At 41.6% G+C, this 14,923-nt stretch overlaps 1 protein-coding gene across 5 annotated transcripts in view; it reads left to right on the top strand.

The window, feature by feature from the left end:
- Nucleotides 1-12,509, top strand: part of LOC140395188 (zinc finger RNA-binding protein-like) — a 75,817-nt gene extending 63,308 nt beyond the window's left edge. For all 5 annotated transcript variants that reach the window (XM_072482709.1, XM_072482708.1, XM_072482706.1 and 2 more), the window contains 7 exons: nt 1,947-2,118; nt 3,013-3,154; nt 3,515-3,612; nt 5,297-5,392; nt 7,264-7,375; nt 9,173-9,270; nt 10,313-12,509. In XM_072482709.1, coding sequence (XP_072338810.1) covers nt 1,947-2,118; nt 3,013-3,154; nt 3,515-3,612; nt 5,297-5,392; nt 7,264-7,375; nt 9,173-9,270; nt 10,313-10,495 — 901 coding nt within the window. In that variant the 3' untranslated portion in view covers nt 10,496-12,509. The remainder of the gene's footprint in view (nt 1-1,946; nt 2,119-3,012; nt 3,155-3,514; nt 3,613-5,296; nt 5,393-7,263; nt 7,376-9,172; nt 9,271-10,312) is intronic.
- Nucleotides 12,510-14,923: the final 2,414 nt, after the last annotated feature.

Here is a 14,923-nt window from a genome sequence, read left to right as displayed (position 1 = left end):
GCCACACTGCTGTTACAAGGAAGTTGGAGCTGGTGCAATCAGTGGAGTTTAGCAAATCCATCTTTGGAGCAGTCATACTGTTTTTTAAATCTTTACACCTTTAAATATGACACTGGTCTCCTTTTTCTACCATTATTGTCCCTTTAGCGTAACTCCTGGAGTTTTATCAGCCTGTCTAAAGTGGAACTTCCAGTAACCTCTTGCCCTGCCTGAATAAGAACCTTTCTATGGTGTGGCCATCTGATATGGAGCAACGTTTGTAACCCTATTTGTGGCCCTCATTTATCTTTCTCTTTTCTCCCACCCAACCACAGAGCTGGGTTGAGATGTTCCAGGGTTTGCTACACCTAGAGTCCTCTCTGGTATTTGAATGAGGGCTGATTGTCTGAAATGTATTGTGCACCCGTGAATTTTGTTTCTGGGTGGTGTGGAGAATTTACAGATACTCCCGTATCAAATGTTGAAAACCTTTTGGAGCGTAGTAGTTTGCCAACCATTGCTGATATCTTAGTAGTGGATGGTTAGGAGAATAGTTTAAGCTCCATTCAAACATGAGCACAGAACGAGCTACTACTTCACCACAAGATGGTTTGTTGGGTGGTGGTGGGGGGGGGGGGGGGGGCAGGGCAGCCGGGCGATGGTATAGTTACATTGTTACTGGACTCGTAATTCAGGGACTCGGGGGCAATGCGCTGGGGACCTGGGTTTGAATCCCTCCACAACAGATGGTGAATTTTGAATTCAATAAAAATCTCGAATTAAAAGTCTAATGATGACCAGGAAATCATTGCCGATTGTCATTAAAAACCCATCTGGTTCACTAATCTTTCACAGAAGGAAATCTGCCACTCTTAACTGGTCTGGTCCATATGTGACTCCAAGTTCATAGCACTGTGGTTGACTTTAAAATTGCCTCTAAAACCAATCTGTTCTGGGGCAATTGGGGATGGTCAATAAATGCTGGCCCATCATGACACCACCATGAATGAATTAAAAAAATAAGTGCTACATTTCTAATGATGCATCAATCTGAGGCCTCCTCTACCTGTTCAGGTAAATTGTATGGCACCATTTAAAGAAGTGCTATAAACTGTCCTAACTAACATTGCCCCCCCTCAACCAGCACCATCAAAGGACCATTTAACTGATTATTTTCTGATGAGGTTTTTTCAGCGTATAAAATGGGTGTCCGATGTACTTGCATATGACTGTTCTCCCCCAAAAATTGAATTGGATGTTAATGTTATATGATAACATACAAATATCACGGTTGTGTTCTCAATCGGGTGCCGTTGTGGCTTCAAGCTTACAGTATTTGTGTAATGTGGATATCCTCCTTTAAGATGTTCTTAGCTTTTCTGGAAAATATAACTGAAATGTATTTTACTTTTCACTGAAGACTAAAGCCAGGGCGGCGCAATGGTTAGCACTGCTGCCTCACAGCACCGAGGATTCGGGTTCGATCCCAGCCCCGGGTCACTGTCCGTATGGAGTTTGCACATTCTCCCTGTGTCTGCGTGGGTCTCATCTCCACAACCCAAAGATATGCAATAGGTGGATTGGCCACGCTAAATTGCCCCTTAATTGGAAAAAATAATAATTGGATACTCTAAATTTATTTTTAAAAACTGAAGACTAAAACAGCAATGGAATGTGTGGTTCATGGTCTTGCACTCCATGCCTTATCCTTCATTACCCTGCCATCTGCTGGCAATACAGAAGCATTACAAAAATGACGATTGTTGGCACTTGTAGGCGAACGTAGCTTGCCAGACCCCCCCCCCACCATGTGAATTATTTTTACGTATTACATTTTGAACTGAATTTAAAACTGGTTTCTCTTTCATGTAAAAAAAAAAAAAACCTTTTAAATTTAAATATAGATTACTCACTGTTTATATGCCTTTTAACTGACGTTTAAAGGATTTCCTGCCATGTTTTCACAGAAAAGGTGACCTTGGAGCACGTGTGCTGAAAGGGGTCATGCGTGTTGGTGTGCTGGCAAAAGGATTGCTTCTGCGTGGTGATAGGAATGTCAACCTTATCCTGCTGTCTGCCCACAAGCCCACAAAAGCCCTTCTGGAAAGGATTTCAGCTAACCTGCCCAAACAACTCCTGGTAACCATCTTCGAACTTCATGCATACTGTACATAGTCATATTCTGTGTTCTGATGGATATTGGGGAAATGCATTTTCAAAGATTGTGCAAAGCATAAAGATAATTGTGTAAAGTGACTTTATAAAAAAAAAAAAAAATTTTTCAATTTAGTGTACCCAATTATTTGTTTTCCAATTAAGGTGCAATTTAGTGTGGCCAATCCACCTAACCTACACATCTTTGGGTTATGGGGGTGAAACCCACGCAGACATGGGGAGAATGTGCAAACTCCACACGGACAGTGACCCAGGGCTGGGATTCGAACCCAGGTCCTCAGAGCCGCAGTCCCTGTGCTATCCACTGCGCCACATGCCGCCCGTGTAAAGTGACTGATTTACAGTTTAAGACTATTTCATTTCATTTATAGAGATTTGAAAGCACTTTCTGCTGCTGTTCTATCTTTTTTTAAACTGATTAAAAACTGATTGTGGATGACTACTTTCTTGCCTCCTGTTCGGATGTGATTGCACAGGCACCCTTTTGTACCTAAGCCAAGAGTGCAACTCTAGATACGCAGCTTGTTTGACTTTGAGAGTGAAATATCACTCCAAACTGAATTCTATATTCGTCCAATGTACACAAACACACTTTACAGTAGAATAATGATATGGGGCAGGCACATGATATGGGGTTTTGTCCCCTCCCTCAATCTAGAACCCCGACCCCCCAGTTGCTGAAATCGGCCAAATACTTGGTCCTGGCTCAGCTCAGGATTATTTATTCATTGTTGCTGTTGTATTGTTTGCATTGTACAACAAAAGGAACCTCGTGAAAGATTTTGATACAATTGACTTTTTTTGCGGTCTTGAGCTACAAATATTTCCACAAAAATAGTTTGCATTTTTATTTCACAGACCGTAACGGAAGAGACATATGAATTGAAAACCTGCCCCAGTGAATCTTGCATCTTCCTTTCTACGTGTAAAGAACCCAAGATGCAGGTCAAAATTTCACTGACATCCCCTGTCATGCGAGACGATATTGTGAAGGATAAAGGTGAGATTCGTAAAGCCATTTTAAGTAACTTTGCAAGAAAAACCTACGGGTCACTGGCATTTACCCGAATCACTGGGCTGGAATGGAGTTTGGCCATAAATTTCAAAATGGCATGGAGAGAATGCAACCTACCTCTAAAGCAAGTAGCACAAACCTTTTTCCTTCCATTGGTTTTGTGCTTACCGTTTAACTTTTCTCCCCTAGTGTCCTCAGCTCTGCTCAGATCACAGTTTCTCACTTTGTAACTGCAGAAAACCTGTTAACATTGTCATGGCTTGTTCAGTATTTCAGCTCTCGTTTGCACATCACTGCTATCAACTAACTGCTGAACTTTGGGACTATCCCCTCTTTATTTTTAAGATGCAACCTCTGTCCCAGTCCAAGATCCATCAGATATATTGAACAAGCAAAGATGCCTTGAGGGTCTGGCTGCCCTTCGTCATGCCAAGTGGTTCCAGGTAAAAATATGCTGTATAGCAGTTTATTTGTCAGTATTTGTTATCTGCAGCCAGGGACACTGATTTATGGTGACTGTCAAATTCCATTTTTGTTGGGGTTTCTGTGAGCCCTACCTGGCTTTAGAATTGCTTCACATAATTTGATCAGACTTCAGTTGGAGCCATAAGAACAAAGAAAAGTGCAGCACAGGAACAGGCCCTTCAGCCCTCCAAGCCTGCGGCGACCATGCTGTCCTAAACTAAAATCTTCTACACTTCCTGGGTCCGTATCCCTCTATTCCCATCCTATTCATGTATTTGTCAAGATGCCCCTTAAATGTCACTATCGTCCCTGCTTCCACCACCACCTCCGCCAGCTTAAATTGAGTGACTCGATCAAATTTGCTTCTTTTATATAAAAAGAAAGGGCAGGGGCAAATACTGGGAATCTTAACAGAAATTCTGGAAAAGAGAAGGCATTTGGAAAGAAAGAAACAAGTACTCCAACTCCGCCATTGAAGGTTCCATACCCAAACCTTTAATTTGTCTTTTTATCTTTACAGCTGCTGATGACCATGGGTTTTTCTCCATTTTTGTTTCCATGTTTATTCTATTGAACTCTCAACAATTTAGACGTGTTTTAGGAATCAGACTGTGATGCTAGGCAATTGATCAGCGGCATTTTGTATTCTCTCATCCTTTTTATTGAGGTATCTTCAGAGCCAAGGATATTGCCGATCTGTTGAATTCTTCAGCTTGTGCATAGGGGCTTGCTTAGTCTTATTATTGAAGCTTTTGTGGATATTTTTCTTAATTTGCAAAAGTTCACGCATGTGCATCACGTTTCTGGTAATTTCAGGAGCACGGTGCTGCGGCAAGTGAGGGTAGTTGTGTGTACTGGACAAGTGGTTGGGTCGAAGGCTAGCCCCTGTAAGACTGGTCTCCTGACACTGCGAGAAGCCTTGGACATGTTTACACTTTAACTTGTTGATGGAATCTATACTTGTTGATGAGTTAACAACCAAGTAGTCATTGTAAATAAGAGATGCGTATGGAACAGAATGAAAACGTTAATATATATATATGTGGAAATAACTTGCTTTTCAATAACCCTTTATCATATTTCCCAGAACAGCTCAATGTGCTTTCTCATCCAATTAATCTGTTTCCAAAATGCAGTTACTATTGATAATGTGGGTGTAAGTGTAGCTATTTCAATATGTGCATTTTTGAGCCACAATACTACAATTACATGACCAGTGATTTGTCATGGGGTACAGCGTGGTGCATAGTTTTAATAGGCAATATATTTTTAAAACGTAAGAGTTCCAGTATAGCTACAACACTGGCACCTGTCCAATAATATGGCCGCTCTCATTCGCGCTGGCTCTCAGGCTAGGGCCACTTAGTTTCTGGCCAGTTTCCTTTTGACAACTGTCTGGAATCTTTGAAAGGATAGTTTATCATAAATCCATGCCCTCTGTCTAAGGGGCACCTGTTTAATGTTAGCAATTTTAAAGATTCTAAAATACTAACTTTGGTCAAAAACAGTTTCACAACCAACTGTAGTCATTGAATTACTTTTAGTGCATGTCAAGCCTCTTATGGGTTGCGAACAAAAAAAATATTTTATTACTTTCAAGTTAACTCTGCACTGTGGATTTGACATTGCTGAGTAATTATAATTTTCCGTCCAAATTTGAAGGCTAGGGCTAATGGCTTGCAATCCTGTGTGATTATCATACGAATTCTACGTGACCTGTGCCAGCGAGTACCAACGTGGGGAGCCTTGCCAGACTGGGTGAGTAGGCATATACCATATGCCAAATCTTTTGCATTAGTTTTCTATTGTGATAGATTAGCATCATCGCTCCTCGCCCATCACTTTGCAGCAGTCTGGTACTTAAGTTATTTATTTGTGAGACTGAAAACTAGAACTTGAGGTAGCTATTCATGAGAACCAATATGGCTCATTTGAATCCTACCCTTATTGGATGGGTGCTCCTTTATAGGTCACTGGATAATGATCAAGAATGGAAACGCCAGCTAATAGATGCTGTGGTCTAATTAATCCATTGCAGATTGTATTTAGTATTATGTCTATTTCACATGATGAATCTTCACTTTCTGGGAGGAGGTTCATTGCTGCTTCTGTCCAAAGAAACTGGGAATGATTCCCGTCTGGTCCTTTAAATTATCTAGCACCTGTGTTCCAAACTACAGCCCTACAAAGTCATATATAGGAGCAGGAGTAGGCCATTGAACCTGGTCTACCATTCAGTAAGATCATGACTGATTGGATGGTGGCCATAACTCTACTTTTCTGCCGGTCCCCATAGCAATCCACTCTCTTGTAGATCAGAATTCTGTCTTAACGCGATCATGAATTTATTCAATGACCCACCCTCCACTGCTCCCTATGGAAGGGAATCCGAGAGACTAACAACCCTCAATGAGAAGAAATTCCTCCTCTTAAATGCGTGACCCCTTATTTTGGAACTGCGCCACCCAGTTCTACATTTCCCAACGAGGGGAAACCTTCTCCCCGCATCTGCCTTGTCAAGCCCTCAGCATCTTCTGTTTCAATAAGATCATCTCTCATTCTTCTAAACTCCAATTGGTATAGGTCCAATCTGTTCAACCTTTCCTCATAAGTCAGCCCTTTCATACCAGGAACCAGTCCAGTGTGAGCCTCATCTCAATTGCTTCCAATGCAAATATATCCCTCCTTCAGTAACGAGACCAAAATTGTGCACCAAACTCTAGGGCATTTGTAGCAAGACCTCCCTACTTGTATACTCCATCTCCCTCCCATTTGCGATAAAGGCCAACATCCCATTTGCCTCACTAATTAATTGCTGTACCTGCATGTTAACATTTTTTGATTCAGATATGAGGAATTTTAGATGCCTCTGTACAGTAGCATTCTGCAGTCTGTCTTCATTTAAATAATATTCTGCTTTTCTCTTCCTGCTGCTAAAGTGGATACACTCATTTTCCCTCATTGTACTGCATCTGCCAATTTTATGTCTACTCACTTAACCTATTTATATCCCTTTGCAAATTCTTTATATCCTTCTCACAAAGTCAGCAAATTTGGCTACAGTGCAGTTGGTCCCTGCATCCAAGTCATTAATATAGATCATAAATAGATTAGGCTCCGGCACTGATACCTGAGGCACCGCCCTAGTTACAATTTGCCAACTCAAAAGTGACACTTGCACTGCAACGGCTGAATCGCTACATCCTGATCTTTTCCAGAACACTCCAGATAGCAGTGAAAGTGAGTTTCTTCATGCCTCAAGTCTAAGCAGCAGCTGCCAACTTTTACTTTTGGGCCTCCTTTTTTCATTTACCTGTTGATATTTTGTTTGACTGCAAGGATCTCTCACTAGGCCATCATCAGCTCACTGAATACAGCGTAGTCACTCATAAAGAGGCCTGATTTCTCTCTGCCGCCGCAGCTGTCTTTTCCTCTGAGTTGACAGGGCTTTTATGCAGAGTTTGAACTGTGGCTGGTAATGCAGCTTGTGTGTTTGAGGTGAATATGTCTCTGTGCTTGATATTTTAGATTGAGCTACCCACTGCCAAAAAAGCCAACTTAATTTTGGGTATACACCTTAGAAAGTAGGTGCAAGTCAATTGTAATACCATATTGCTTTTTGTAAACAGGCAATGGAACTGCTTGTGGAGAAAGCCATTAGCAGTTCTTCAGGCCCTCTGAGTCCTGGTGATGCGATGCGGAGAGTGTTGGAATCTGTTGCCTCTGGAGTTCTCCTTCCAGGTTAGTCTCTCTTGCTTGCTTTGTGTGATGGGGAGATAAACAATCTTCTTCCTTCGCCTTGCACAGGATATGAGCAATTCATTGTGTTTTCATCAAAGTTATATGTTGAATGTATGCTCAAAATGAGATGTCAGATTTGGGAATGGGATACTTTGTTTCTGGGCATCCATGATGATATCGGGGTCAAGAATAGCAGCTTTCTGCAATGTTGGGACATGAGTGCAAATATCCAAGCTTTCATTACCTAATGCAGTACTTAGGACACAATACACTCAGGTGCCTTCTTTCAGATGAGACGTTATTGCTGCTAGAGTGGATTAAAATGATTCCATGGCAATATTTTAAAAAAGAACAGGGGAGGTGTCCCCAGTGTGCTGGCCAATAATTATTTCAAAATCAAACATCATAAAACAGATTATCTGGTCATTATTGCATTGCTGCTGTGTGCAAATTGGTTGCCACGATTCCTACATTACAAAAGTAAGAACACCTCAAAAGTGCTTTGTTGGCTGTAAATATGAAAAGCACTATATAGATGCACTATATAGATTTTCTTTTTAAAGCTCTTAACCGGTATCTTAAGCCGTCAATGGTTACATCCATCAGTTCCATTAGCACTGCCCCAGCAATATGAGTTACCTTCAACCTTAAATTAAAAACCCTTGCTGAATAGTGGTATGCCTTTTTAAAAATTTCCCGTGCTAGCTATTCAATGGCCTCTCTGCGAAGGATTTCCCCAAAATTAGGAACCAACACTTCTACAAAACCATGCCCAAGAGGAAGTAGATTGAGATGGCCCTAAACTAATTTCATGTCGGCTAACGCAAGATTAACCAGATTGCCGTGACTGGATTTGCGTCTAGGAGCTGAAAGGACAACGTTTCACCCACTTTATAAACCTTATGACTTTCTGCCATTACACATCTGTACCATGGTTTAGAAGGGGAAATTGGAAGAGAAATGCAATGAGCAATTTGTCGTTCCTGATAGTACATCAGTGGATTTGGACTTTTGCCATAACATGCAGGATGATGAACGGATACCTGTAGCATGGCCATCTAAGACTTAATTTTATATGGGGTTGTAGCTTTTCCACCTAAATGTTTTTAGGAAAATAAATAGAGCATGTAGGCAGCAGAATATCATTGTATTATGACTCTGCATGTGTATGTTGAATTTCTTCCCCATTTTAGCAATCCTTTGAATGTTGGATTGGTTTTTATTTGTACTGACTATTGTGTGAAAAGCTCAAAAGAATGAAGATATCTATTTTGTATTAAACATTCACGACACTACGGGTGGATGTTAATTTCCTGTTCTTCCCACCCCCATCCCGGAAGTAAAATGAGCCAAAATAGTACTAAGCATTTTTTAGTCCAACTTTGTCCCTCTGATAGATGCTGGTGCTATATGACCAGCTTTGATAAGTGACCAATGGCTGAAATTATAGCACATGGATGATGGATCCTCCACAGGGAAGGCGGAGGAGGGATAATCTTCCTCCTGTTCGAGGTTGGTCAGAATAGGGGGATGCCATATCTAACAAAATAGGTCTTTCAGGTGCGATTATATTGGGGTGCGGAACTTTGTACCAAAACTTGCCAAATACTACTAGCATCATCTGCTAACTCCCCAAAGTAATGCACAGTAAGGTTTTTGGTGACATGAGAATTATAGGTTTGTAACTGTTCGATCACTAGATGCAGTAAAGAAACTGTCCAAGTGGTAGCCCTTGTGTATTTTTTAACTGAAGTCTGATTGCACAGTTTAACTAGGGAATGCAATTGCTTGCTACAGATGGTCCTGGGCTCCTGGATCCCTGTGAAAAAGATCACTCAGATGCTCTGTCCTATATGAACCATCAGCAACGAGAGGATATTACAGCTAGTGCACAGGTGAGGTTTCTGCGCTGGGCAGATATCCATTAAAACAAGGTGATTTTTTCTATAATCCTATGGAGCAGAGTACAAAAGCAGGGAAATTACGATCCTGTTTGACCTCAACTGGAGTTCGCCGTCCAATTCTGGTAACGACACTTCAGAAAGCATATGAAAGCATTAGAGAGGGCAGAGAAAAGATTCTCAGTGATGGTTCCATGGATGGGAAATTTCAATTTCCTGGGTAGATTGGAGAAACCGGGGCTGTTCTCCTTAGAGAAGAAAAAATTGATGAGGAGATTTGATAGAGGTGTTCAGAGATTTGAAGGATAGATCATGAGAGACTGTTCCTCTTGGCAGAAGGATCGAGAACCAGGGGGCACCAATTTAAGGTGATTGACAAAGGAAGCAATGGCTGCATGAGGGGTAAAAGCTTTTTAATCCACAAGTGGCTAGGATCCGGAATGCATTGCCCACGAATGTGGTGGAGGCAGGTTCAACCGGAGCTTTCAAAAGAGAATTGGACAATTGTCTGGAAGAGAGAATTTGCAAGGTTATGGCGAAAAGACAGGAATTGGGTGAGGCGAGTTGCTCTTGCTGAGAGCCGGCACAGACACGACAGGCCAACTGGCCTCTTCCTGTACTGTCATCATTCTATGATTACATTATCAAGCATCATCAATGCAATGAGAAAATGGAACTACCTTTTTTATATCAAAATTCTTTAATTTTGCGAATACAAGTTGTGCATTCTCTTCAAAAAAACTAAGCTGTAAGACGCTATACAAATGGGGAAAACAATTAGCACAAAAATCCAAAATGAAAACACTGCTAGATACACAGTATCTAGAGGATACACCGTAGCCATTCAGTATCAAAGAGAGAAAAGACTACTTTGGGTGGAGACCAGTTTTGTCATGGAGTAACATTTTGTTGTGGATGGTTTTCCTTTTGCTTTCAAATGCATTTTTCCAATTGTTTCTGCATTCAAGCAGTGAGAAGTATCCTGGAGAAAATGATTGGTGATCATTGAAAATTAATTGTATCTTCATCTTCCCAGCATGCATTGAGGTTGTTAGCGTTTCGGCAGATTCACAAAGTTCTTGGGATGGACCCACTACCCCAGCCAAAGCCTCGGTTTAATATGAGAAACCGCAAACGGAGACGGGACACCAGTGAAACAGCGGAAGGCGAAGGGGAAGGAAAGAAAGACAAAAAGGACAGTGACGCAGGAGACGTCTAGACTTGTTCTAAGTGATGCTAAATTTTGAAGATTTCAATTTTTTTTATGAGTTGCTGTTTAGTCTGAGACATTTGCAATTTTAGTGTTTTACTTGAATAACAATGTACTGTAGATTTGTTTTAAACTGTGCTTTAATGAGTATTAAATTGCATCATTCCATAAAGATCATGTTGCCCACGGCAACAGCTCCCCATCTCTTTCCTCCCACTCTCCTCCGCCCCTGCCCCCAGTAAATACAACTTTTACCAAGTGAGTAAACCCAGTCTGGAAACCCATCTTTCTCAAGATTTCAAAACCGAGGTGACTCCGTGCTTCCCTGGCTGGGCTTTCTGTCGTAAACTGAGAACAATTGGAAAGATATTTTAATTGTATTCAGTTGAAAGATGGGGTATATTTTTACCAAGCAACAAGTGCAGGACGTTGGATGTCCCCTTTTTGTGTTAGTGGTTTTTACAGTTCGCACAAATGTAACTGAATGCAGATACCTCGAGTACCTATATAACTCTTAGCTATATTCTATGTGAGCACGTTGAGACCTGTTTTAAGTAAATAAAACTTGTGCAGACATCAGAAACTTAGCATTTGGTTGTGATTGGTGTACATCAGATTTGTGGCGCACACCATTCAGAAAATTGGGAGGCCTTTCACTGTGATCATGGAGTCTGGAGCCTGTGCCAAACATGAATATTGCGATGCTGTTTCCTGGCTGAAAGCATACAGTTCTGACAAAACTGGTGAGATAGGTTTTGAACTTATGAAATTGTTTTTGGAAAGATTGGTTTAACTGGCCTAACTCCTACTAGGCTCTTCTGCTAGGGTTGAAGTTGCCTATCTCCAGTACGTTTCTCTTTTCAATGAAGACAGTCACCGGATCCTTTCCCAATTGCATCCTTTATTTTTCTGAAACACGACAAGAGGCATGTCATTTGGCTCGATATTGAAGTCTTTTCTTTTCTGTCGTTCAGCTGAGTAAAGAAAAAATTCTCATAACTACTGTAAACCTCCCCGGCATGGATTTTCTTCAGCAGTGGTCATCACCCATGTGTTTGTTAAGATACCTTTTGAGGTGCTGTTTTTTTTTTTTTTGTGTCATTTCAAAAGTTCCTGTTATCTATTTCCAGATTTCCACATTTTGGTGATTAAAATTTAACAATCCGATTTTCCAAGACCCATTTTCATTCAAAACTCTTGAGAATGGATTAATCTGGCAAAAACTCCACAGGACAGATTCCTAGTTCACTACTGACCAGTTCAGTGTTTTTTAATGTACTGATCTGTAATCCTATCTGTAAAAAATAAAGTATGCTAATAATCTGGTTTGAAGGCAAATATTTGACAATTGAATCTTCTGTTTTAAAAATAACCTGTGAATTGAGTTCCCTAAATTGCATGGGAGTCGACAACCTGGTGGGGTATGGGCCTGGTGGGAGGGGTGGGGGTGGTGGGCAGGGAACGGGCTTAAAGACAAAGACCTTTCTTTTTAAAGTAGCACTCCAGCTGATTTGTGTTATTGTCAGACTCTGTCTGCCTTGTGGCGCATTTCAGTTTTCTCAATGGATTGTTCCCTGCAGCTGGTCAGGTGCTGAATTCTGTGTTATGAACTGTGGGTGATATCGCAACTCAAGACAGCTTGTGCACCAAAATTGCCTGACACTCATAAGTATAAAATCCCTTCTAATGTGCATAAAATGTACAGTTAAACTGGTTACACTATTCACATTTGTATAGGTAGAAAATGCCTCTCGCACTGTATGCGTACCCAATACGGTTTCACCTATTGAAATGTTATTTCTATTGAAATGTGGCTTTGTCCTCAGCTCTGTGGTATTTAAAAATGTGCATTCAACTTTTTGTCAGCTGTGTATTACGATACTGAACTAGCGTAAAAGTGCTAATGGAAAAGAAAGCAGTGTAGAGGATCTCTGTAATTGGATCCTTTTTATGCTTTGAGGTAGCTGTTGACACATTGCAACTTTATGAAGATAACTGGGAAATAAAATCCTTACTGAACAATTGTATGTTCTGATTGTGCTTTTTTGTTGCATCCAGAATTTCTGTAAATATGTTTTTGAATTTCACTGCATAGTGGCTGATTTCCCAGTGAGGTGCTGGATTTGTTTGCAAGACATACTTTGGTAAGTTAATAAAGTTTCTTCAATGTAGTATCTGTTTACTGAAGGGTAATTTGTTCATTTATTGTCCTCCACATATCTGCTGGATTAAACAGTCAGTAATTTGGGGGTTGTGCATGGCTGGGACAAGTGTAAGTATTCCAAAAAGATGTGTGCATTTGATTCCATGGTCTAGTGAGGCCATCATAAAGTTCAGTGCTTATCCATGAATCAGAAAAGTTGCAAGTGTTGATTCCTAGCTGTGATATCCCAATAACTGTCTTCGAGATCAGATTGTATGAAAGTTGGTCTCTTGTCACTGAGCTAAGGAGGCTGAAATCAGTTCACATTCTCATTCCTGATCTCTGTCCAGTTAGCCTTGCTGGGAACTGAATGCATGTGTTATCTGGCAAAATCCGATGTCTTCTCTTGCAAAACAGTACAGTTCCAACACCACTTGAAGCTTGACACTATCCAGGACAAAGCATCCCATTTGTTTGCAACCCCTTCCAGAAGAGTTCACTCGCTGCCACGGACGCACAGACGATATGCGCTGCAAAAACTCAGCAAGGCTTCTTAGACAGCACCTTCCAAACCCACAACCGCTACCTTCCAGGAGGACAAGGGAAACTGATACGTGGGAACACCACCACCTGGAAGTCTCCCTCCAACCCACTCACTATCCTGACTTAGAAATATATCACTGTTCCGTCATTGTCACTGAGTCAAAGTCCTAGAACTCCCTCCTTAACAGCACAGCAGGTGTACCTACACCAGACGGGACAGTAGCAGTTGAATAAGGCAGCTCTCCATCACCTCAAAGGGCAATTAGGATGGGCAATAAATGCTGGCCTAGCCAGGGACACCAACATCCCTTGAATGAATATATTAAAAGAAAATTCACCATCCGGGTGAATTCTGGAAGATGATGCTGAGCCACGTCATTGAGCCCTTGACTTTTCTAAGACTTCCTAGTAGCTCAATTCAAAGATCAACCTAAAAACTAGGTTGTTCTGTCCCATACTGGCCTTAAACAGCTTCAGTAACTTCTGAATTTAGTTGAAGAATAATAGTTCTGCCAGAAGTGGACAATCGTTGTGCGGAATCTTTCAGTTAAGATCGACCTTTGCATTCCAATTAGCCTTTTTAAGAGCTAGCGGATAGCACTACTGTTTTAATATGTTTGATGGTGTGTTTTTAATCGGCAGTCTGTTATTCAGCTGAAAAAACTACACAGCCTTAATACAATCAGCAGTGACGGAATTGAATTAAATATTAACTGATATTAATTTAAAACTAATTTCAGTGCAAAGATGCATTTTAAACTATGCCGACATGACTAGGGCTTATCTGGAAATAATTTCTTTACATTCCAAATTAACTTTATAAAATGTGTGATTTAAAGATTTCTGTTAGTACACTGGCGGGTCGGGCACAGGCAGTTAAAATGAACGTGTTGCCACGATTTCTGTTTCTTTTTCAATGCCTGCCGATTTTCCTGCCAAGGTTAGAAAGGTGCTGCTACAGAGGGGAAGGTAGGCAGGGGGTTTGGGTCTTCCGAACCTGATGTATTACTACTGGGCGGCGAATGTGGAGAAGGTGCGGAGCTGGGTCAGAGGGGTTGATTCCCAGTGGGTCAGAATGGAGGAGAGTTCGTGCAGGGGGTCGGGATTGAAAGCACTAGCAACAGCGCTGCTCCCGATGGCCCCGGGGAAATACTCAGGGAGTCTGGTAATAATAGCTTCATTGAAAATTTGGAGACAGTTTCGCCAACACTTTGGGTTGGGGGCAGGGCCAAGGGAAATGCTGATTCGGGGGAACCACAGATTTGAGCCAGGGAGTGGGATGGAAATTTTCGGAAATGGGAGGAGAAGGGGTTTAAGACACTAAAAGATTTGTTTCTTGGGGGTCGGTTTGCAGGATTGAAGGAGCTGGAAGCGAAGTATGGGCTGGAGCAGGGGGAAATGTTTAGATACATGTAGGTTCGAGATTTTGCCAGACAGGAGATAGAGCTTCCCGTTGGAGCTGGCCTCCACATTGCTGGAGGAAGTGCTGACGGTGGGAGGACTGGAGAATGGGGTTGTGTCGGCGGTTTATGGAGCTATTTTGGAAGAGGAGAAGGCACCACTGGAAGGGATCAAAGCAAAGTGGGAGGAAGAGTTGGGAGATTTATGGAGGAGGGGTTCTGGTGTCAGGTGCTCCACCTCGTACGCGATGTTGGGGCTGATACAGCTCAAGGTGGTATACAGAGCACACCTCACGAGGGCGAGGTTGAGCCGATTCTTTGAAGGAGTAGAAGATGTGTGTGAACGTTGTG

Source organism: Scyliorhinus torazame, chromosome 18 (assembly GCF_047496885.1).
Source record: "Scyliorhinus torazame isolate Kashiwa2021f chromosome 18, sScyTor2.1, whole genome shotgun sequence".
Classification (NCBI taxonomy): domain Eukaryota; kingdom Metazoa; phylum Chordata; class Chondrichthyes; order Carcharhiniformes; family Scyliorhinidae; genus Scyliorhinus; species Scyliorhinus torazame.
This window is presented reverse-complemented; position numbering and strand designations above follow the sequence as displayed.